Raw genomic sequence first — 23,941 nt, 5'->3', positions numbered from 1 at the left:
CAAACTCGTCGCTGTGAGTTTCAACATACCGCAGGTGCTCTGCATAGTGGGGACTTGTTTTACCTTTACCTTTTTAACTCGGTTCTGCTTGGGTTTTGAGCTGTCTCAGATGAAGCACTTTGATGTCTTGCATGGGCAGCTGAGGGGTGATGTCTGGGAATCACCCCCTTTAATACGACCGCAAGATATTACTGTTAATTTAGCAACTTTTTGACGTTCAACCAAGTAGTTCTCGGTCTGCATTCATACCTTTATCTCGTCTGCACAAACTGAAGATCAGACCAAAACTTCAAAAGTGACTCTATCACTTACACAATTTACAGCTTTGCCATCAGTTTCTGTTACGGTCACATGCTGTCCTGAAACCGAGATAGGGATGTTGAAGCCAAGTTTTTCAAACTCTTGCAAACTTCAGCTTGCCCTATATTTTTTGCCACCTACTGTACCAGCCACTTTCAACTCAATATTATCTTCCCTCTCAAGATGGAAAGATTGAAGTTGGTGTTAGTAAAAAAAAAATCATCTGATCTTAAAAAACGAATTATAGATCAAAATAGTCGTTTTTTTCATAATTATTTTATTCTTTAGGATCAGCAGTCCACTGTTTAACAATCTAATCTTGTTTAGCATTCACAGGTTCCAAGTGCTGTGTAGGATAATATTTCAATCAAATAGCTTGGCAGCAGTTGCTTTTCCATCGTAGTTTGGAGACTTTCCATCAAACTCAGCAGGAAGAATGTCTGCATCAAACTCTTTGTAGTAGTTTTCCAGCTCATCCCCATGAACAAACACCTGAAAAACAGAGAAGTCACATCTCACAACTGCCTGCAACCAAACCAAAAACAAGTGGGTTTGACAAGTTAAGGTCTAATCTCTCTAACCCACTGTAAAGTAATTCGTTTTACTGTGCTATGTATCAAAAGGTCTGAACCATTTTTGCTGTACTGCCACTTCTCAGTGTCATTACTAAGGGCCAGTTCGTGGAGGCAGACAACGTGATGAGAAGTCAGAAGTCATCAAGAACTGCACTTGCTCTCTCGTTTACCATCTGCCCAACAGCCATGGCAGTTTGCTGCACCTCATTGTGTAAGTACTGTACGTGGCAACACTCCATAAGATGGGAGTTTGGGTGCGGTAGTTTGTTTGGACATTTGATTGAGACTGACAAACCGCTATTCTTCATCTATGTCTCTCTGCATTTCCCATCATGGATCGGAACAGCATGTCATTCTCCTCCACCTGAACCTACCTCGTCCATTCCCCCGACTCACACCTTTCTTCTTGTTGTTCACCTTTATCACATCCATGAAGTGCTTTGCCCTACTGGGCATGCCATGCCACTGACATATCGCAATAACGGGGACTTCATTGTATAAACCGTTTTTTTAACACAGCAAATTATTAGCCACAAACTAAACTTTAGTCAGGTATTCCCTGTATTTTGTTTATTATCAAACATCACACCACTGTTAAGTGACACTTGTAAATTCATGAACATAATATGTACATTAACACTCAACTACAATTGTAGAGTTATCATATCAAAATAGATATCAAAATACAAATTGTTTGTGGCATAGTCAGTTTTGGGCGGAATGGGAGGAATGTATCTCCTCCATTTTTTTTGCCAAGGGTCATTTTGTCTCCACCACGCACACATCCTGTAAGCCATTCTAACCCCGGTAACATTCAGTCATATAGAAAACCAAGACGCTCCTGAATGCGCCACCCACACATGCAACCGAGACCCATCTGTGCCAAGATAGTTCCAACTGTGGTAGTTCGGTGAGTTTTTATGCCTTGTTGACATGTGCTAACTCAATGGCATCAGCACCAATTTTTGTCAACGTGTATACACAGCCTGCAAGCTGGCATCGTCACTGAAGGTTCCCACTCTGTACCCCGTTTTCAAAAGTTGTATACAACATGATTTGGTCGTTTCTGTGTCCATGTAAACGACACCTCGGACACCTTCTTTCACCCCTTGGTTTCCCCCTGTAAGAAATATATGTGAGGGCAGGAAACTATGTTTTTCCTGATGCAATAACAGAATATCTGAATATTTCAGATGAAAGAAGATTAAAGCTGTTCAGACAAATCTTAGTAGTACCTCAATGGGGACTTCTACTAATACTTATTAGCTTCCAGTGTTTTATGTGGCACCACATGTTGCTCTTGAGCCTGCCCTTCATTTTCAGCATTCTTAATGGTGTATCAATGGATTAACTGTGACAAAGAAAAAATGTTAGTTCTATTAAAAGATGAATATGAACAAATAGTATTAATATTTGATCAGTGACAAGGAAAAACGAAGGGTGGTTTATTTTACGAATGTCATTCAGATCACGTGAAGTTGACGGTTTAAAGGCTTCTGCTAGATTTTTTATTTATTTATTCATTTTTTCGTAGAAATCTTCAATAACCATCATGTGTAATGCCTTCCAACCAAAGAATGTACATTAGATTTGAATGTAATAGTTACACCGACCTTTCCCAGGAACACTGTTGGTTAGGTTACACTGGTAACCTGAATTTGTCATTGAACATTTAATACGTTACAGTACAGTTACAGATCTAAACCTCCAATGAAACTTCCATTTTATCCCCCTCAAAAGTGCAAGTGTAGGGGCTGGAACAAGCTGGAAAGCTGCAATTGAAAAAAACGTGTGCTTTATGATACCGAACTATAGGGAAAAAATGTGGCATCTGCCTGCTTTTTGTGTCCAATCTAGAATCAAGGTCTCAGGCTTTAATTATTCATGATAGTGTGGTAATTAATGTAAATAGTGACTCACTCTTTCCAGCAGTTTGCTTTTCATGAGGGGTTTGACGACATTGTAAGTGGTGGTGAAGTACCAGGGCTGGTGGATGAAGTGCACAGCCTTAAAACGGGCAGGGAAAGAGTCCTGGTGGTACACAGAACATAGGAGACAGCAGAGAATAAAATAGTAAAGAAAGAGAAGATAGCCAAGCTCGACAAGTGTGTCTGCACCTGCAGCATGTCCACCATTTTCTTCAGTTCAGTGGGCTTGATGCCAGATGCCTGCTGCATGGTGAAGCCCTTAAAGTTCTCAATGATGCAGAAGCCATTAATTTGAGTCTCTTCGTTCTCCAGCAGCTTCTCCAGGATAACACAATAGGCCCGCAGTATCTGCTCATACATAAAGACAATAACAAACCATATCTGTCCAACAGGAATGGAAAGTGGAAAATTGAACCAGACTTTAACACACAGATAGAGGATTCAGCCAAACAGAGGTCAGTCGTCTTACGGCCTGTCACGCATGTCTGATGCATATCTAATAGCCAAAAAGCACATTTGTATGATCATGTGCAACTTGGAGCCTTTCTGTGTAACTGAAATTATTTACCTGCCTTTTTTCTCATGGTGTCTTTCTAACACTAATCAAGTTATTGTGGTGTAATGAAATGATTACAACAATGACACTGTCATGATATTTCATTTTGTTGGATGTCGGCTTCCTGTTAGCTCCTTCGGTGACTCTGTGTGCTTCCCAGGTAATAGCATGTGGCTGGAACCAATTAAGCAATCAGCATATTTGCCAGTGGTATATAAGCTATTAGGTCTCTGACTGACTTCTGTTCATGCTGCTAAATTCTTGGCACTTGAGCATTTTTTTAGTATTCTTACCTGTGTGTGTTATTCTACAATTACTTATTCTCTTTTCTCCTTGCATTTTGTGTTTTGTTTTAAGTGCTCTCTTTGCTTTCCATCAGCGTGTGTTGACTGCCATATGTGATGTATTCTGTTATTGGAGTTTCCATGATCTTGTGTTGACCACTGTATGCATGAGTGATTTTTGTGTTTTGTGTGTTTCTGGTCAAATGTTATTTTTCCTGGTTCAGATCGACTTTGTCAATTCCATTCATGTATTTCTCTCCCAGTTCAGGGATGCCCAATCTGTCAATGGGTGAATTCGACTTCAGCATGGCGGGCGTAGCTCCGGTCGGTTAGGAGACCTTATGAGAACTATGCAACAACTGTGTAGGATGGTGCGATAATGATAACAAGGTTGCCAGACAGTGTAAAAGTTCTCGTGTGCTGCGGCTCACGCGGAAATGAAGCTTTATTCAATCAACAAATGACTACTTCTGCACTGTAGGAAACGTAATAGTTTCCTTGAAAGTGTTTGTGGCATGAAGCGCCACAAATTTTTTTGTGTCTCAATGCTAAAAAATATTTTTAAACTACAATTAAATTTCACTCTGTCATCGCAAAACTCATTTCATTTGTTCCATGATGGACATTTTTTTGTCACCAATTCTAAGTTTGAAGGTGTCTGGCTCTACAGAGTGGAGTGTCGGGGCCATGGAAATCTCTCTCGAGATGCAGAAGGCAGCGTTGGTGGTGACGCTGGAGTCACACTGCACAATTCTGGACACTGCGACTTACCAGCAGTGTCGACTGGTGCCGCACCTGCCTGTGTGAAGTCTGATTATTGTGCACTCGAGTTTGCAGTGTATGGTTCCTGACAGAAAGTGACAATCTTTGTGTGGTGAATAAAGTAATGTTGCACCTCATCAAAAGTGATCTCCTCGTAGTCCCAGTTCTCAATGTTGAAAAGCAGTACCACACGTCCATACTTGTCTCTGATAGGTAGAATGCCCGGATATCCTGCTTCAATGGTGCTGCGTACAGCCTCTGGTGTCAAGTTCTCAAACAGCTCGGGGTACTCCTTCCTGAAGCGAACATAACCTGGAAGAAAATGAAGCAGTAGATGGAGTCACAGACTGCAGACAAAGAGACAATGCTTAATATATTATATTATATAACCAATAATAAATGGGTCAGTGTCAAATTATCGCATTCATTTCTCCCAGGGTTGCCCAGAGGTTTTTTTTAGCTTGCAAGCTACTTATAAATGACAGTAATGACCTACCTACCATGAGAAATCAAAAATATTTATTGACGAATATATTGAGTATTTCATATTGTTTTTGCACTTTATTTCTCTCCACAGCACTTTCAAAAAAGAGGCTACAAGTTGGTGGTTGAAACACATTACACAAAGCATCTTCCAACCGCTCACAGAACATTTTTTATGCTTCCATGCAATAAATTGTAAGACTTTTATTCTCAATATTGCAGTCCATTAGCGCAAACTCCTTTAGTCTCCTTTATCATAAATATTTGGGTTGTGAGGCAAACTTAGTTTCTATCTAACTAGTGTCTAACTTAGTTTGCGCTGAAAATGTGACTAAATTTAAACACAGATAATATGTGTTATTAATTAATTTTGTCTCATTAAAAATCAAAATTAATCTCTTAATGTTTCAGTCATGTTTGAAACATCGCATTTTTTCCTCACTGGCTGACTTCCTTAAAAATTTGATGCCTTCTACATCTATATTTTTCATTATTTTCCACAATTGCTCATCTAATTAATCTAGAATGGACACTATATGCAGTACAAAAAACAAATATTGTAGTGATGTATATACAGAATACAAACATTCAATGCAAGCAGCCAGAGTCAGTACATTTAATTACTTACCCTTCATTAGCTCAAAGGCACGGGGAACGTCATATTTCCGAGCCCGGATGAAGCGGACCAGCAAACTGTCTGGCTTTGTTCCAAAGGTGTCTTGAACCCCCTTAGCCAAGTCATCGCCTGAATTTGCTTTCTCCTTTATGATTCCTCGTAGTTCCATCACAGCGGATATTTTCTTCTCATCTGTCTCGTTGAGCTCATCCTTGGCCTGTGACATTTTAAAGCAGTTTATCAACTACACCAGCCAGAAACATTTGTGTTCAGTTTTTAAAAATGTCATCGTGAAGAACAGCAATAATAAAATAATTATAAAAGGTATTGAGGCTGTTAATAGTTTGAATTTTCATGCATATGCCTTGAGTGGGTCTTCATTCATTTGTTCTTTCGAGAGGTGTGAGGAAAAGCCAGTTGCAAAGTGGCACAAGAGGCTTTGTGACCCGTTTTTTTGTGATGTTGTTTCTTTTGGACTGATGACAGTTCTGTCAATAATAATAATTATTGTGATTAACAATTAGTTGACACTACAAGATAATAGTAGTCAATAGTAATAGTGTCAAATAATTACTATTATTGATTATTATTATCATTCCATTCAAACCCATTTTTTTCTGGTGATGTTTTCCCCCGCTCAAGGTGGAGATGTTCAGGAAAATGCTGGGAATCAGGGGTAGAAATTATGCAATCTGTTTGATCAATCTCCATGTCTGGCTTTAGGTGTCCAACAAGTGACAGGACCACCTGTCTTGGACACTCGGACCTTCAACAGTGGGTCTCCTCAGGGCTGTGTTCTCTCTCCATGGCTCTTCTCTCTGTACACAAACGGCTGCAATTCGAGCAACCAGACCATTAAGCTGATCGAGTTTGCTGATGACACCACCATCATCGGGCTCATCTCAGATGGAGATGAGTCGGCTTGCAGGAGGGAGGTGCTGCAGCTGGTGTCCTGGTGCAGCCACAACAACCTGGAGATGAACGCCCAGAAGACAGTGGAGAAAGTCGTGGACTTCAGGAGAGTCACAGTTTCTCCATGGCCCCATTATGTTTGCCCATTTCATTGTGCACTCCTTCCGCTTCTTTGGAACCACCATCACCAAGGACCTCCAATGGGAACCGACCATTAAGAAGGCCCAGCAGAGAATGTTCTTCTTGCCGCAGCTTAGGGAACTCCATTTGCCAACTAAGATGCTGGTGGAATTCTACACAGCCATCATTAAGTCTATCCTCACCTTCTCTATAATCGTGTGGCACAGCAGCGCCACCTCCAGGGATAAGGGCAGACTACAGCGCACTGTGCATTCTGGTGAGAAGGTGATTGGTTGTTGACTGCCACCTCTTCATGACCTGTTTTTCAACCTTTTTTAAGACATGACACAGTTCCCGAGGCACACCACCAAAGGAACCACGGCCGAAGCACAATTGGGCTAAGTCGAAAGTGCTCAATTTCTGAAAATTTTTTGCTATTTTGGCAATAGTGGCATGCTATTTCATGATTTGCAGTAAATGTATCTGTTTAAAAATGTCTGCATAAAGGAGTGGACAATATGGCAAAATCTGTCAAGATTTATTTTAAATATCTGTTTCAATGATTTTATCACTATGTCCCATGTATTTTTGGAACTAACTTGCAAGTTTCTGGTCAGTGTTAGTCCTAACTAGTCCTTACTCCTCACTTGGTCTGGCCACAGGTGTGTAAAATCAAGCACTAGCCTCCAAGCCATACATCACCAAGTGCAATGCAAAGCGGCAGACACAGTGATGTAAAGCAGGCCACCACTGGACTATAGAGCAGTGGAGGCACCTTCTCCCGAGTGATAAATCATGCTTTTCCATCTGGCAATCTATTGGACGAGTCTGGGTTTGGAGGTTGTGCCAAGTGTGAAATTTGGTGGAGGAGGAATTATGGTGTGGGGTTGTTTTTCTGGACTTGGGCTTGGCCCCTTAGTTCCAGTGAGAGGAACTTTGGATGCTTCAGGATACCACAACATTTTGAACAATTCCATGGTCCCAACCTTGTGGGAGCAGTTTGGAGCAGTTTGGAGCAGGTGCCTTCCTCTTCCTCTTCCAACATGACTGTGCACCAGTGCACAAAGCACAATCCATTAAGACATGGATGACATTTCGCTTTTGGAATGGTCATAAATTCCTATAAACATACTCTGCAACCTTGTGAACAGTCTTCACAGAAGAGTTGAATCTGTAAGAGCTGCAAAAGGTGGACTGACATCATAATGAACCCTATAGGTTAGGGATTGGATGGCACTTAAGTTCATATGTGAGCAAATACTTTAGTTATTACAGTGTACATAATAATAGAGCAAAATATTATTGAAGACCGCTGGATTTCTTTCACACAATCATTTTAACAGGATTTAAGTGAGCAAAATGATAAAAAGCTCATGGAAAGGGTCAAATGAAAATGCAAACTTAAGTCAATGATGTTTTTTTAGAGGAACAATTGCTGTTCAGGTCTCTTCCGCACAGTGCTTAACTCCTTCTAGACAACAAACATTCAGACAGATTTCTAACACAGACTATTAGAAAACAGTATGGTCATCTTTATCAGGCGTGCTCAGTGTTAAGGGTGGGATACAGTTCCTAATTTACCTGCTTGAGCATGATTTTTTTTTTTCTATCTTGGGGAAATCTTTAACATTCTTTGCATCAGCATGCTTCATAACAATGGTTCTTTCTCTCTCCACATTTTGTTTCTGTTTTTCGCTTTTAGTCAACTTTTAAACCACAACGCAAACTTTGATGGCCTAAGAGTATGAAAAGTTTTTGAAGTGAGAGGTCTCTGTTAGCGCTAGTGTATAAAGAGAGTGTGACTGTATCCATGTCAGCTCTTCACATTGGCAGACTGTCAAGTTCTAATTGGTCATGATTTGATGTTATCATTTCGGCCACCTCTATCTCCGGACAAATCTCCGGTGAAATTTGTCTTTCAAACACCAGTTAAAAACAGTGTAGATTTCATCATGGGTAATGATATTGCAAAATGTAAGATTTATCCAACTATTGAAGTGGTTAAGCTCCCAATTCATTGAATGTGAACCAGTCGATCCAATAAGAGCTGTTTCTGGCCCGTAGTCAGGCTGAGGGTGAGGGTGTTGATCTGTTTGATACTTGTTCTTCTGAAGACCCAGTGATCTCTACAGAACAGAATGTGACGTTTCACAGCTAAAACTACACATGAAAGAGTGTTGTCATGTTTTTTACAAGGACATAGCGAAAACAAGCTGCATAATACGGAGCGTCTTGATCGATCCACGCTGCTCTCACAGCATGTTGAACAAAGTGAGAGAGATTACAGATGATCGAGAAGGTTTTAATCATTTAAGTACAGATCCAGATGTCGGAAATGATCTTCAGTAACTTGGAAAAAATCTGCCTTTTTCCTCTTTGCTGTCCTCATGGAGACAGCTGCAAGATCACAGCGGTGAAAACAGTTGCTGTAGAGCGCAGCATTATTCATCTAAGTAAATCTGTCTGTCAATAAAATCAGATGTTTATCAGCCTAATGAAGGCGATAACATGTGAGTTATCAAACGTCCGCACACATCGCGAATCCCGGGCCGCTGCGCTGTGCTGCCGTTCCCCAGCACCATTTTCCTGCAGCTGAGGCCCCACACCTCAGTGTTCCTGGAGTTTGAGAAGTTGTTTTCGAACGATGTCCACCCAGACAACGATCAGACCCTTTACTGCCTGCGTATGTCACGTTTGTGTGGAGTCATGACGTACACATAGTTTCCAGCTTCTAGTGCAGAGTCGCCTGAGGTGTGAAGCTCACCCCCTGTGGAGAGTTTCCAGAGACAAGGTGCAGCTCTCCAGCCGGGATCAAGTCTGTGGCCAAAACCCGACTTGCTTATGTTCACATCTTGGACTTCTGAGCCAAACGTGCTTTGTCTCAAGACAGCGCGCACAGTGTGAAACAGCCCATACCGCATCCAATATTGTGGTCATGATTTTCTGATCAGGTTTCAAACCCTAATCAAATGTATGGACATGAGTTTGTGAGCACAAAACCTCACATTACTTTATATATCGTGTTATTTATTTCTTTTTTTTAAATGTGAAATTGTTTAAAATGGACCCGAGGTTGCAGACAGCAGTTGGAACGACAGTATGAAAGTTGTTTTGACCCAAAATGACGGTGGTACCTTCTGCAAGGTGTGCTCTGGCAGGCTGGTACATGTTCCAAACACAGGGCCATGGTCCTTGACAGTGAGGTGCTCCAGTTTAGCCCTGAGAGCCTGCTCCTCTTCTGACACCATACGATAGGTTCCACTCTGTAGTTGAACACATTGAAATAACACAAATGTATGTTAAAGGTGTTTAAGATCATTTAACCTCCAAAAATTATTTACCCCCCAAAGACCAGTGTGTTCCATGCTCTAATTTATATCTGTGTTCATCAATTGATAGAGAGACAATATTCTTCTAGTCCCTGTGAGCGTGTGCTTCTAAATATCATTGAATTGACTTGTATCTGTCACATTTACAGTATGCTGAATACATCAACCACTAGGTTTGGTCCCAATGTAGCAAATAGCTGGGACTTAAACACATTAATGACTGAATGTTAGTTGAAATGAACCAGGAACTCATCATTCTGTGCTTCATCGTTGGTCACAAGCGAGTTTTCTGCTCAAATTAGCTGGCTCTCTCTTGGAAACGGTAAGCTCTACCATCCAGGAAAGGCTCAAAGGTCAGGAAAGAAAAGGGTGTTTTACTTTTAAACTTTTTAAAAACGTTTTAAAAGACAGTTTGGAAACCAAAATCTATTGAGTATTTTAATGTATCAGTTTGTGATTATGTCATTAAGTTTCACGGAGTGATTGAAACGCTGCAATGTCAGACAACTTATTTAATCCACGTGTTGGCTCACCCGGGTTATGTGATTATAATGAATACAGCATCAGCGCTACGACAATCTGAATCACATGTACGGAGTAAATCCAGTCAGTAGACCATAAAGACTTCAAATGGAGTTATTATACATCATCAGCAAAGTTTAAAATTTAACTTTAAATGTAAACACATGTAAATTCTGATCATATATTTGACATTCTTACTCTACTCTACGCCACAGCAAGTCACTCAATAGGCGGAGAGATGAAGTTGACTCCAAAATGTATAATGCATAATTTAGCTGCCATGCATCATGGGGAAAAGTCAACACAAATAAATATACCACAACTTACCACAACTGCCATCTTCTTAGCACTTCAGATCTTGTTAAGTCTGCTGAGGAAACAGAGATTGTGTGTTTCGTCAAGGACTGGGCAAACAAATCATTTGATGTATGTGTGGTTGTCCGGTTTTCTGCTACACAAACAATAGATCCATTACAATGTAACGTGGTGCGGAATTTTTTTTTCCCTTGATCCTGAAAGGTCAGCATTTGATTTCTATGATTAATTGAAAACTACTTCGACATTTTGAAAAAAAAAAGTTTTGTTAGAAATGATTGAAAAACAGAGGTAATTAAAAAAAATTGAAGAAAAACCAACGATAAATGTTTGGAAACATGGTGGGTCACTTGATATATATTTGAAGCTTTAAAGAAAAGGAAAACCAAAGTGTGCATATTACTCACCTGAAGTAGATCTGAAGTTGCTGTTGGGGAGTTGCAGAGGTCTATGTGGAGTACAGAGGAATGGGCCTCAGATTTGTAGCTTTGAGATTAGTGGCGTCACACCACATTACAAAAACACATTTCATTGTCCTTTCAAGTGGCGTAAAAGAGGCAGTGGGGAGGAAAGCAGTTGCGACAGAGTTTGTTCAATGGTGGCTGGGTCTTCATGACAAAGCCTGAAGCCTGGACACAATTTTACAATGTAATTTGGGTTTTAACACTTTTTATCACTTTTGTTTAGTGAGGGATTAGGGTTTGATTGCATTCCACACAGCCTTGAATGAGAGGTAGCCATTGTGGTGGCTGCTCCTTTGTACAATTTGAACAAGTAAGCAAAGCCTTTGTATGGTAAGAGAAATTTGCAAAAAATAAAAATAAAAATAAAAATAAAAATAAAAATAAAAATGTGGTATTTCTAAGTTACTGACGACAGGATGACATCCTCACCATTGCAAAATCGTGGATCTTTGTCCTAATTTGGTGAAAATTATCACTATAATTATAAGAAAGTAACTAGCAAGGCGCCCAGAGAGCACAGATACGCCTAGTATTTTCACCCAATAACATTGTCCTACGCTTAAGGCTCAATCTTGATGGGCTGAAAATGAAGCAGTTACCGCACCCTAGTGCATTCACTATAACAAACGCACAAAATACATTATGGAGGTGGAGATGAAGATGGCATGTTTTTCAGGGAAGAATCCCGCTAGAAACATTACCATGACTGATGTCCGTTGCTCGCGGAACTCAAGTAGTGCATTTCAGCCGGACATGATGATGCTGCATCTTACAAATTGAAAAGATAGCTGTTAGTTTGTCGCCACTAATTCAGTAAATGTGAAAAGTTGTCTTCATTCTGAAATGTGCGGTCAAAATACATTTGAAATACATTTTATTATCTGGGTTGGTCTTGCAGCTGCTTCAGCCTCTCGCTGGATCCTGGCTCTCCTGAATCACAGAGTTTGATTCCTGATATTGAATGATAGATGTTTCTTTTGCAAGTATAAGCTGGACAGGGTTGTGTTCATTGCCATCTGTGACTGCATTTTTCGCTGTTTCGCCATGGTCTTTCCTCATAAACAAATAAACGTGGGGGAAGCAAATAATCTTAAACTATATATTGCGCTTTAAGATAATTACAAATACACAAGAAAAAAAGAAAAAAACATGATGTTTAGATTGTGTTAGATTACATTACATTAGATGTCTTTTATTAGCGAGGTAAGCGAATTGGTGCAGCAGGGGTGTTATTGCAGTCACTCTACCGCACTATGGCATGTAGGAGAGCTGAGCCAAAAGGCACAATGCTCCATTTTACAAAGCAGTCTTCTTCATGACTCTCATCAATGGTCATGAGCTTTAGTTTGGTTTGGGCTTCTTATGAGGATGATCCCTGATCCCTCCTTTTTGGAGGTGTTTCAAGAATGTCAAGGGGGGAAGAGATCAAGGGATGAACTCAGGACAAAGTAGAGAAAGTAGACTGTATTTCTTCACTGGCTTGGGAGCGTCTCGAGATTGGAAGGACATTTGACAGTCCCTTTTGAAGCTGCAGCTCCTGCAACCCAGCGACAGCGAAAGCAGGTGAAGATGGATGGAGAGATGGTGATATAATAGTCATGCAAATGGCATATAACCCGTTATTTTGTCATGACAAATATAATAAGCATTAGAGGAGTTTTTTTTTTCATTCATCGTAGTCAGTTTAACAACTAAACATTGTCCATCTACAACAACACATGCATTGTTGAGAAATTAGTATTCTCAGCGCATGAATAATCTGTTTTTACTCCAAACATTCTTAAAAAAAACTTAAGCACAGAAGCATTTAGCAAAGCCAGGTGACCGCTAATCAGTCAAATCACCCTGATCTGCTTATAAAAGCTCAATGGAAAGCAAAATTACATGGAACAGTCCAACAATGCCGCACTCTGTTCTGGTAGATGCCTGGGCTGAAGGACAAAATCCAGCCTTCACTGAGACCCACACAGACTTCTGGACTCAGTTAGCTGCCTACATTAAGATGCATAGGTTATTGTTAAGTAAAACAAAGACAACATACAATACGTGTTGAAAACAGACACTCATTGAAGAATGAAACTGGCTGTACCACAGGGTCAGAGGTCAGAGGAAGAAAGAACCACAAAAGGGACCTTTATCAACACAAGGTGAGCTGTCTGAGAGTGACATTTAGTGGAATTATAACAGAATTAACGAAGTCAGTCTGGGTAATTAGAATGAATGTCGTTGTAATTTCACTTGCATGATTTTACTCCATGTATACAGTACTCTTCTGAACTTGTACTCTTTCCACTAACATTCCACTCAGCAAAATTTACGTTGTGTTAAGTGTCATCCTGTGTACCTGTCCTTGTGGCAGAAGGTCACCTGATATCTAGTAACCAAGAATGACTATCACATGACAGAGGTTTTCTGAGGGAAAAGCAATGCAGTGGTGTCTATTACGAAGTATACTGCCAGTGGATACCTCATGGTGTCAACACAAAGAGCAGTGGGAAATCAAACAATCAGTCCTCTGGGAAACTGCAGATGACAGATTAATTTCAAAGTCCAGATGGCACTAAATGCATAAATAGATTATAAAAATAATTTAAATTTGTACTCAAACCAACTACACTGTTAGTTGCAATGGGAAATAACAAAAAGAAAGAGAAAAAACTAAATGCTGCGACAACACAACGCACTTGTTTGCTAATCTGTTGCACAAGCCTTAGAAGCAGCTGCTCTGATTGCATTTTCTAAATATCCGCCACCATACCAGCCACACTCAGCTTAAGGTCAGGTGCAGTCATGCACCACACAGCACGCGTCTGACAAACGCTACACACAGTGGAGGAGGGTCGAAGACTGAGCGACCAATCCGCTTGATAAGCCTGAAGTGACTTCCGGGTCCAACATGCGCCAAATATCGTGAGAACATAATTCTTCTTACAGTTACATCAGAGACAAACTCCTCTGAATCAAGAAGGGTCTCAATGCTTTTCACTAGTGGTGTAGTCTCGTTTATTTGCAGAGGGTATACTACAATACTTTTTGTTGATGCGTCCAGGTGTGACTCCCGAGCCCCACACTTCATGAGCAGACAGAAAATGACAGTAACCATTAATGTATAATGATGAATGAATAATAATGAAATACATAATGAATATGGATAAATACCTCAGTGGCAGTATAAACTATGACAGGGTTTCCGTGGGTCATTAAAAAGCATAAAAAGTAATTAAATAGATTTTGGGAAATTCAGGAAAAAATAATTTCAATGTTTAGAGATATTAAAAATTATGTCAACTTGATGGAGCAATATATATATATTGCAATTTATTTTAAATATATGAACATCTAAATCTAATTTTGATTGGGAATTATATTGTAATGGTTGACAGGCAGAATCTTATTTAAGGTTGTAAGTGTGAAAATTGCATGGAGGGATGTTTCTCTGGAGAGAGGTGGCTAATTGTAGACAAGATGGCTGACCTGATGCCTCTAAACCAGATCCGCCATCCTTCTCCCCTGTTACAGAACCGTGCCAAACGCAGTCAGTATGACATCATCTACTCATTTGCATATTGACGACTTCATGCAGTCAGTGTATTTGAGAAATATAGAGCGACAAAATCATGAGAAAATAGCGTTCTAATTAACAGAAATTTTGTTTTGTTTGTATTTTCCCGTGATTTTTGCACTTTTCATTCCATCGAAGAACTTAAATTTTGAATACTTATATTCATATATAATAATGCATCAGCAAAAATGTTGCCAATGCATTATTGTAGCATGTTTTTTCCTGCAGAACACACGCCACAAGCGTACAAACAGATTTTGTGCATTATTTTGCCAAAACAAAAAGAGGGGAAATTTGCCTTTTGGACTTCATTTTTGATGTGATGCTACCAGACGTGAGAATGAGGTACAAATCACTGTGGGCAGTTATATAACCCTGTGCACAAGCAAGAACATACTGTATGACAGGCTGTTTTTATTGTGCAGCTTGTTACAAAGACCCTGCAGGAAGAAAATGTTTGAAGGTTCCACACCGAAAAAATGAAGGCCAATGGGTCCCTCCTGCTGACTCACAAAAAGGAGGTGCTCGCCCACAGACAGTCAGTGGAACAAGATGGACAAGCAGCACTGAGCACCTACTCCAGGAACACCAAGGCGCCGGTGAAGAGTTGTGACACTGTGCTGAATGGTTTAGCCTATCCTAACAGTGAACGGATCATTCATTTAATATCATATGTGCTCCGCCCTCTAACAGCCTGAGGCTCTGTCTCAGTGTTTGTGTCCAGTGGTTGTGTACCGTTTCAAGTGTTATTATGAAGAGGAACCCGGTGCTTGAGGTAAACTTTTAGCTCATGGTTCCAGAAACTTGAATCTTGAGGCCCGTGTGTTCTAACGACTAATAGTGAAAGGCTGCTTTCACCTGCACCATGTTTCTCTGATGAAGTAACTACGTGCACATCTGGCGACCATTTTGGGTCGTGCACTCCAGTGAGCTCTGGGTGTGATCCCACACGTGCTCTGTCAGGTGGTTCCACGCATGCTCCACAAACTGCATTGGTTTTTCGTTATCACGAGACTGCTGTTGCTGGAAGTGGAGCTGAGGTCGGACACTTGAATAACCGACAGCCATTCGAGGTGGACCCTCCGCATGTGGAGCTTGCGTTGGCTTGGCTTCACTTATGTTCGACGGGGTGCACAGCACAGTGGCTCGCTCTCATCAGGAACAAGTGCGGTTAGAACAAGAGATAAACTCTCTTCTCCAAAAGTGGGCAGTCTCAAGAGTCCCGCAAGAGAAATGCAGGGTGGGGTTTTTCCCCAGTGTATTTCCGCGTCCCAAAGAGGTCGGGTAAATTGAGACACCTCCTGGGTCTACAGAGGCTGAATGCTCATTTTGCCTCACGATCATTCAGAATGCAAACGGTCAGGTCAGGAGACTGGATGACGCTGGTGGACAGACGAACATGTTCATGAAAGCATCCTCTGGCGTCACTGATGTTATGAGATTCGAGGTAGAGGGCGACCATTTTCAATTCAACCAAGTAACGTTAGGGTACTTGTAGGCACCATCAAATGACAAAAAACAAGCTTTACAGGCAATGACGCCACAGCAGAAGGATGAAATCAAAGCAAAAATGCGAGATACATGAGTGAACATCAAAGGTTTATATCACCGAAACATGTCGGTATGACATTGTATCACCAAACAAAGCAGGCCATGAGTTGAATATATAATGTTTATACAATTATATATACAGTTTATAAATACAGTCAAGTAAAATGGACATTTTAACAATATGTCTACTATTAACTGCAGGGTTTTTGTTAAATGTGAAAACATCAGTAGGTCACTCATTGCCATATAGCGAACAAGTTCCCTTGTCAGATATGAGGTCACTGGGCCAATACTGGTCCTGCATGTAATGTTTAGAGGTAGCGATGTTGAGTATTTCCAACTCATGGCTGTCCCTGAGATTGTGTTCTACTTCCTGCTCCCACTCTGTCTCAACCAGTTTGTAGAGATCGAGTGCAGCCCGTGCATCTTCGACTGAACAGTGACCCCTTCTGCTGGCCTGAAAACACACACAACCAGACACATTACTTCATGTACATACATATACACATATATACTGTTAATATTGCACGCGCGCGCGCTTCCTGACATAGTCATGGATAGTGGCTCTGGTGCCTACTAATCCTAGGCCCCTTTCTATAGCCTCTGGACACCGGAATTCCCTCCTTTGGCCAACTCAGCTCACCGGACTTTGTTGTTGTGAGCCTCCACACTTCTCACACTCCCACAATTACACTTCTGTGTGGACTACCTCCACCATTCGGCCGCACTTCACCAACCCCAATTCCTGGGGACACATTTGATGGACTTTGCCCATTGCCTCATCAAGTTTGCAATGAAGGCCCCCACAGTCGTGTTAATCTTGTACATCCATGAGTGTGGCATGGAGTCATAGGCTTTCTTGTAATCAGCCTAATCGTGTGCCGGGGTTGACAGGCTCTCATCTTAGCCATGAATAGTTCCTCTCTCAGTTCTGGGGCTTGGCCAATCTCAGGGGGGGAGTCGATGTTAACTCCCCCATATGACTCATCGTCCTGGCTCCCCCTTGCCGTAGCATTAACGTGTTGTACCTGTTCGATCTCTAGTTGTGATAGCCCACTTCTCATCACAATGCCCTGGTTCCTCAGCATTTGACGCAGACCTTGTTAACCCGGGCGACGTCGGAGACGGTCTGGCATTCTGTTTACTCTCACTCATCACGCAATGAGTTAGGCGAATCATCTTGTGCTGCTTGTGGACTGTCACAACAAACACTTCTGCGTGTCACTTCCTGTCTTGCTGTACAATCAGAGTGTGAATACACAATTGGTTCCACACTGCAAATCGAAAACATCCAAGGTGCTGTTTGTTCACATGCGACGCCTCTATTAACTGTTGTGCAGTGTCGTGCTCCTGTTTCGTTTAGTCAACGAACACCACCGCTCCACTTTATTTAAGTCCACTCTGGGTTCCATCCAAATGACTCATGAACGCCGCACTGAAATGAGGGACTTTTTGCTCTGTGTGCAATCTGCTGAAGACTGGCATGCTAAATGACTGCATGTTTTCAGCTGAAGTCTGAGACCACTGCTCTGGAAGCTCGCTGTGGAATGGACTTCCTGAGGTACGTCTCTTGCCACTCACAAATGTACAGGAAATCCATTTCACAGTTTGCAGTGAACTCGTAGAGCAGCAGACTGAAGCATGTCAGCTGAAAACATGAAGGCAATACCCTGAAAGAATGAATGAGAGAAACTCGGGATGACACTCTTCTGGCCAACTGTGAAGCCGCATCCTCTGGCAGCAGTGTGTCATTTTAATGAATGAATCTTGAAGCGATCTTGCATCCCAAATCCAATCACGAACACAACAAGCATAAACACAAAATAATAAATGAACAAATAAAAGCATGTAAAATAAACACTCGTTCATCAATACCGCTCAGAAATAACACCATGTCATCCTGGTATGTTACAAAGTGTCAAGTGAGATGGTCAGTCACTGGTGTGTATCCCAACACTCAGTAGCTCTGTCCCATTCCCCCTGTGTGTCTGCGCGGTCTGGTGATGGGTGAACAGGAACGAGCATATTATCCTGACTCTAAATTGCTAGGTTATGACAAAACACATCACTTGAAGTCTGGACTGCAACCGGATCATCCCCAAAGACTAGGAATGTGTGACATGGACAAAAAAAAAAAAAAAACGTGAAAAAGGTATCACAATAAATACATTTTCATTCTTTTCCATCTGTTGGACACACGGCAATCTCTACTGAAGCTGTTTTATGATGAATCTTATTGGTGGAGTTTGTCTCCAACATTGTTTATGTTTAAATATAAGTAAGTTAACTGTGTGTCTAGACGAGAAATTCAATGTTTCACATGTCTTGTACAGTGCGGTCACGTCTGACAGAGTTCTCTGCCAGTTTTATTTTGGGGTTCAATTGAGACGGCGCACCATTATGGTCTTGTCATATTCATGTATGCAAGTTTAATGCAGTGAGTGTGGTGTTTTAATTGAATTTATCACGAGATGCAAAATTCTCATTGCAGGGATTGTTTTAGGTAGATCGTGTATGGTAAGTGACCGACCAAAGACCGCGACCAAAGACTAAACTAACTCCTGATGAGGACGAGCAAAGGAACCAACCATATGCTAGAATCACACAGAGACAAATACACTGCAATAGTGGGAGGGAAAATGTGGAACTTACTGACTGAACATTGGCATTTCAAGTGATCAGGTCTTACCTGTATTTTTCTGTGGAGCAGCTTACTAGTCAGGGTTTTCAGAGAGACGGGCCGATGATGGGTCAGGCCTGCAAGTTTAGTTAGGAGAGGCGCTGCACTTGTGTCCCTGACCATATGGGCGGGATGCATCATGCCCAACACCTTAAAATCATTGTAGACCCCGTGTCCCACAATCACCTTTTGATCAAGGATGCTCAGAATCTGAAAGACAGGAGAGAGAAGGCAGAACCAATCAGATTGCCAATACAGGAAACTTTAAATGATTGATTCTAATCAAGTTGCATTTCACGTATGTTTGGAAACAAGTAGTGTTTCTATGCTTACTCAGTTATATTTACCAGTATTGTAACGGTTTTTAAACGGGAGACCCACATGCAGCAGGAAGGAGACCAAGACCGGAAGCAAGTCCAACAAATGTAATAGGAACAATAAACTCAAATCAAACTCGAGCTCTACACTAGAGGGAAAACAAAACGGAAAGCTAAAAAAAAAAAAAAAAAAGGAAAAAAAGGGAACAAACGCAATTACTCGATCTCAACGCTAGAGGGAGAAATAGACAAAACGAAATCAACAAGTGTGCCAATGCACAAACGAGAGAAACGAGAGACCAGTGTCCCAGACACAAGTCAAAATAAACCTCAGGATTGGGGGGTGGGGGGTAAAGGAGCAGGCAGTAGACACTGCAATAAAGAAAAAAATGGTCAGAAAAAGATAAAGCGCTTGTTGGAGAATATTTTGATGCGTCTCATGTTGGACTCGGTCAGGTTCATGATAACAGTCACGTTTGCACAGACAGAATGTCCAGCCAAGTTTCCAAATGCACCAGACCTGGTCTCCTTAGTAAATAAACAGAGACATGGTATTGGATGGTGTAATGTATTGGAGGAATGCCCTCGGCCTAGTCTATTTAATGTGTCTGTCCTTTGACTTCTTTGATGGTGACCAACGACAACTAGATGCTGATCTGGAATAAACTAAGTCTGCATACCACTGCTTCTCTGGTTACTTCCAGTTCTCGTCCCGCTCTCTACATGGCCTGAGGAAACCGCTGGCCGGACAACACGCTTGGGGAAAAAGGTCCAAGGTAGCGGAGATCAACAACGCTGAGTCCACAACATGAGCACAGAGACTCATACCAGAGCAAAGAGAAACAATGGGCGCTGGCTGTCTTGTGGCAGGTGTTCAAATAGCGGGAAAGGGATTGGTTAATTGAGATCAGGTGTGTGTGTGTGTGTGTGTGTGTGTGTGTCAGCTGAGCATACTTGGAGGGAAACAGAAGGAAACACCCCCCAATCCTGTAATCGGGAAAGAACAGCGGTAGCAGGAAGTTGTCCACAAAAATAAGAGTTGACAGAGCGGGCTGGTGACAAGTATAATACATTATATGGAGGCTAGCATAAGCCAGCAACATGAGGTGGCATTTATTATCACTTGCACTTGATGTGCGGCAGACCTAAAATGTGATTTAACATGCAGACATTTTAAGAGCAGGGGAAGCTCCAGGAAAAATTAACTTGAATTTGATTTCCTATTTTCAATAATTAATTTCTTTTCATTTTAATGGAAACTTTGGGTCGTACTAAAAATTAATCTATTACACAGTATGCCTTCATCTCTAACAGTTTTCAAGTGCAGCCATTTGAAACAGGGAGAAAATGGTTTTGTTTGAAAAAAACTCAAACCAAAAGGGTCAAGCCATATTGTTATTGCAGTGCGTTTAGTTTAGGATGTTTGTCACACATTACCAACATTATTTCTCTCACAGCAAAAAACACAATTCTTGACCTAAGGATACAATTAGCTGGTGTTAAAAAGTCGCTCTGAGAAGTAATTACTCATTCAGTGCGGTCATCTATCCTAAAATGCTTTGCAGGTTACATTAACTGGCTTTCATGGTGTCTGTTCGAATTACGATCTCAGAACTGCAGGCAAAAGGATACAGAGTGGATTGTATGGGTGCCATATTTGTTTCTGAAAGTAAATTCTCGGATATGGAGGTCCATTGTTTCTTTCATATGTCTAAATTTGTTAAGGAGACAATTCATCTTGCAAAGACTGTAGATAACACTAGAAATGGAATGGAAAAAAAGGAAGAGTATTCGAAGGCCCCTTCAACATATTCCTATACATTTTTTTGGCAATGTCTTGAAAATGAGGGCATAGTTCTTAGAACTACAGACATAACCAGCATAATAAATACATTTGGAAAATCCATTGAAAGTATTTAAATTGGTAAGGTCTCCTCATGGATCATTTATGAGATTTGAAACTATCTTTAATTGGAATTATAACGAGTTGGGCAGAGTATAAATGGAGCAGTGCCAAGGCACCAATTTTTGGTTCTTTTTAAACCAGTTTAAGCATAATAAACAATCTCTATTATTGGAGCATGTATCAGGATTTTATTGACAATTAAGACTGCATTGATGAATGCAGTCGGCCTGTGGCCACATCCTCACCTCGTTCCTAGCCTCAGTAAAGGGCACCGCGCTGGATAGGTGATGTTTCTGGATGCCGCTCCAGCGTGTCCGGTAATCTGTGATGGGTTGACAGGGTTTGATGTAATTGTCATAGAGGATATTTCCATGGTATTCCAGGATGCTGCATCGGGCCAACTCATCGCAGCAGCCCCCTGCCCCAGTCCCGACCATTTCACAATCCAGGGAAACCACAACAGTGGTGTTTGGACTAATGCTTGGTGAACTCCGTCCGCTGGAGGGAGGACTGGCCTCAGAGCAAATCCCACTGTCAATATTGCAGCTTCCGGAGACTGGTGGGTCAATTCCGTCTTCAGATATAAGTTTTGTGCCAGGAAGACTTGTTACATTCCAGCTCCTGTGTTCCAAATTTTCTTTTTTCATATTTGGATAGTTAGAAAATGTAACCAATTGCCGAGTCTCATCTGCCATTATCTGGCCCACCTCACTTTCGCGCTTATTGGTCTTTTTTTTTTGCTTAGGTTTCTTCCTGGTTCTGGTGCTCTTCATGGCTGATAGTTTCAAAGACCTTTTAGAAAAATATTGGTGAATGCCAGAGTAGACTCAATGCCAGCTTTAACGCACTCCAATACTTAATGCCTGGATTCATCCCACCACATCTACAAAGAAAAATAAAACAAAGACATTATTAGTATGACAATTTAAAGCACAACAGATTGATGTAATTTCTTTCTCAAATTTTCTCTGATGACTGGTTAATTGCAGTCTCACTGGCACCTCTAGATAATGTCATAATGCGACCCAACATGGTATTTTGCTAAGATTAGATAAAAAAAAAAAAATGTGGGGAAGGTGTTCTTGTAATGCGAACAAATGTGTCAATTTCTGCTGTTTACAAAAGTATAAAAGCATAAAGAGATAGAGCTCTAGCTCTCATATTTTTTTTTGTTGGACTTATTATTATTATTACATTTTTCATGATCACTATTATCATTATTTGGAAAAAAAAAATCTGAAACAAAAAAATGTCCAAAATATTTAGTAATCTAAACATTAACCTTCTCTGACAAACTTATGTAAATACGGCAGTGACTATTTATGGGCTGTTTGTAAGGAATAGTAAAAAAAAAACAAAAAACACACACACATTGGACAATGATATTTTGGCCAAGCATTTTCATTTTTACTCCGCTTCGGCCACAAATTTTCAATTCAGTGCATCCTTCGGAACCATAACCATTAGCACAACAAGGAATGCACCAATTCCAATCCTGGTATCAGGAATGGACACGATCCAGCCTCTTAAAGTGGGTTCAGGCTTCTGTGAGAAATTGCAGAGCCTGTAACCGATCCTGGCATTTAAACTCTGCTCTACTTAGTGCTCATATCATACGTCACCCATGGCACCCGTCATCATGATAATCAGGCAGCAGCTAACAGCATGCTGCAGCACACTTTTCAATTTCCATGTCAAGCTGAGCGGAAGTTCTCCACTCAGTTGCGCAAGGATGGTAGGATCATTACTTGATTGTACAACTATTGCCGTGCTGTAAAACCACTACTCACATTCAACCACTACAGACTGCCACAGATTATGGATCTGCCAAGCCACTTCAGGCAAACAAACAGAAAATTACAATGGTGACCCAGAATTGAGTGTAAGCGTTGAGAAACACTAGTGCAATATTCGGCCACTTATCCAGACCAACGGGCTGTCAAACTGGTTGTGGCTCAGCAGCTGAGTGGTCGTCATCCTCTCTTTTTCCGTTTATATTTAACAAGTACCATGTCGGGCGCCTTCATTTTTTTTTTTTTTTGAACAAACGGCAAAGGCCATGCCGCTTGTCTGTATTTCTTTGTAGTTTAGGAAAAAAAAATGGACCCCTGGGACCCTTCAAAACAACCACAGATCGACTAATAGTGTAGGCGTGAAAAAACGGCTGCGTCGTGGTACAAAAATTATGAATATAGTATTTTTGAAGGAACTGTCTTCGATCGCACGAAAAATAATGGAAACGTCTAAGTGTGAAATCAAAATTAAAAATACGGCATCACCAACCTTCGCCCAGAGTTGGTCGGTATGTTAAGGCAGATCCATGAGGCGTGAATGTCCTCGCATTTCGTGGATTCGCCGCCGTGTAAACGTTCTTCAGTAGCGAATTACACCGCCCTCCATCCTAACACATGTGCGCCGGCCAGTACGTGATCACTACCGCGCATGTGTAGAAGGCGCATAAAGACGTCACGACGGTAAGTGCACAGGGGCAAAACTGGTGGACTGTGTTTTTTTTTTTTTTTTTTTTGTTTTTTAACAATGTTTCATTTACAAAAGAAGGGATTGAACATGATACAAACATGACAAGCTTGGCATGATCAACAAACGTTAAATAAGAATGTTCTTATAAACACATAGATAATACAGAGAATATAAGTCGGTACAAATACTAAGTTAACTTAATAAGACAATAATCTTGAAGGGAAAAGAAACAGAAAGAAAAACAAATACATTTAAAAACAAAAAAGGAAAAAAAAGGA

At 41.0% G+C, this 23,941-nt stretch overlaps 2 protein-coding genes across 4 annotated transcripts; both read right to left on the bottom strand.

The window, feature by feature from the left end:
- Nucleotides 1–551: 551 nt before the first annotated feature.
- On the bottom strand, nucleotides 552–11,222 carry rlbp1b (retinaldehyde binding protein 1b). Of its 2 annotated transcripts, none has more exons than XM_053886736.1 (8): nucleotides 11,110–11,222; nucleotides 10,715–10,754; nucleotides 9,671–9,799; nucleotides 5,517–5,721; nucleotides 4,539–4,717; nucleotides 2,993–3,151; nucleotides 2,796–2,906; nucleotides 552–792 (listed from the first exon to the last, which is right to left on the bottom strand). In XM_053886736.1, the coding sequence occupies exons 2-8, from the start codon at nucleotides 10,724–10,726 to the stop codon at nucleotides 664–666; spliced, it is 924 nt and encodes a 307-aa protein (XP_053742711.1). In that variant the 5' UTR covers nucleotides 10,727–10,754; nucleotides 11,110–11,222; the 3' UTR covers nucleotides 552–663. The 2 variants fall into 2 exon arrangements, with proteins under 2 accessions (XP_053742711.1, XP_053742712.1); XM_053886737.1 differs by having other exon boundaries at nucleotides 10,715–10,757; nucleotides 11,110–11,197.
- A 5,092-nt stretch (nucleotides 11,223–16,314) lies between these two features.
- Nucleotides 16,315–23,615, bottom strand: isg20 (interferon stimulated exonuclease gene). 2 transcript variants are annotated; one of them, XM_053885946.1, is made up of 4 exons: nucleotides 23,466–23,615; nucleotides 21,428–22,065; nucleotides 18,969–19,169; nucleotides 16,315–16,736 (listed from the first exon to the last, which is right to left on the bottom strand). In XM_053885946.1, exons 2-4 carry the CDS (start codon nucleotides 21,953–21,955, stop codon nucleotides 16,512–16,514), a joined length of 954 nt encoding a protein of 317 aa, XP_053741921.1. In that variant the 5' UTR covers nucleotides 21,956–22,065; nucleotides 23,466–23,615; the 3' UTR covers nucleotides 16,315–16,511. The 2 variants fall into 2 exon arrangements, with proteins under 2 accessions (XP_053741921.1, XP_053741922.1); XM_053885947.1 differs by lacking the exon at nucleotides 16,315–16,736 and adding an exon at nucleotides 16,766–17,808.
- Nucleotides 23,616–23,941: the final 326 nt, after the last annotated feature.

The sequence above is a fragment of the Synchiropus splendidus genome, chromosome 14, assembly GCF_027744825.2.
Source record: "Synchiropus splendidus isolate RoL2022-P1 chromosome 14, RoL_Sspl_1.0, whole genome shotgun sequence".
NCBI lineage: Eukaryota > Metazoa > Chordata > Actinopteri > Syngnathiformes > Callionymidae > Synchiropus > Synchiropus splendidus.
This window is presented reverse-complemented; position numbering and strand designations above follow the sequence as displayed.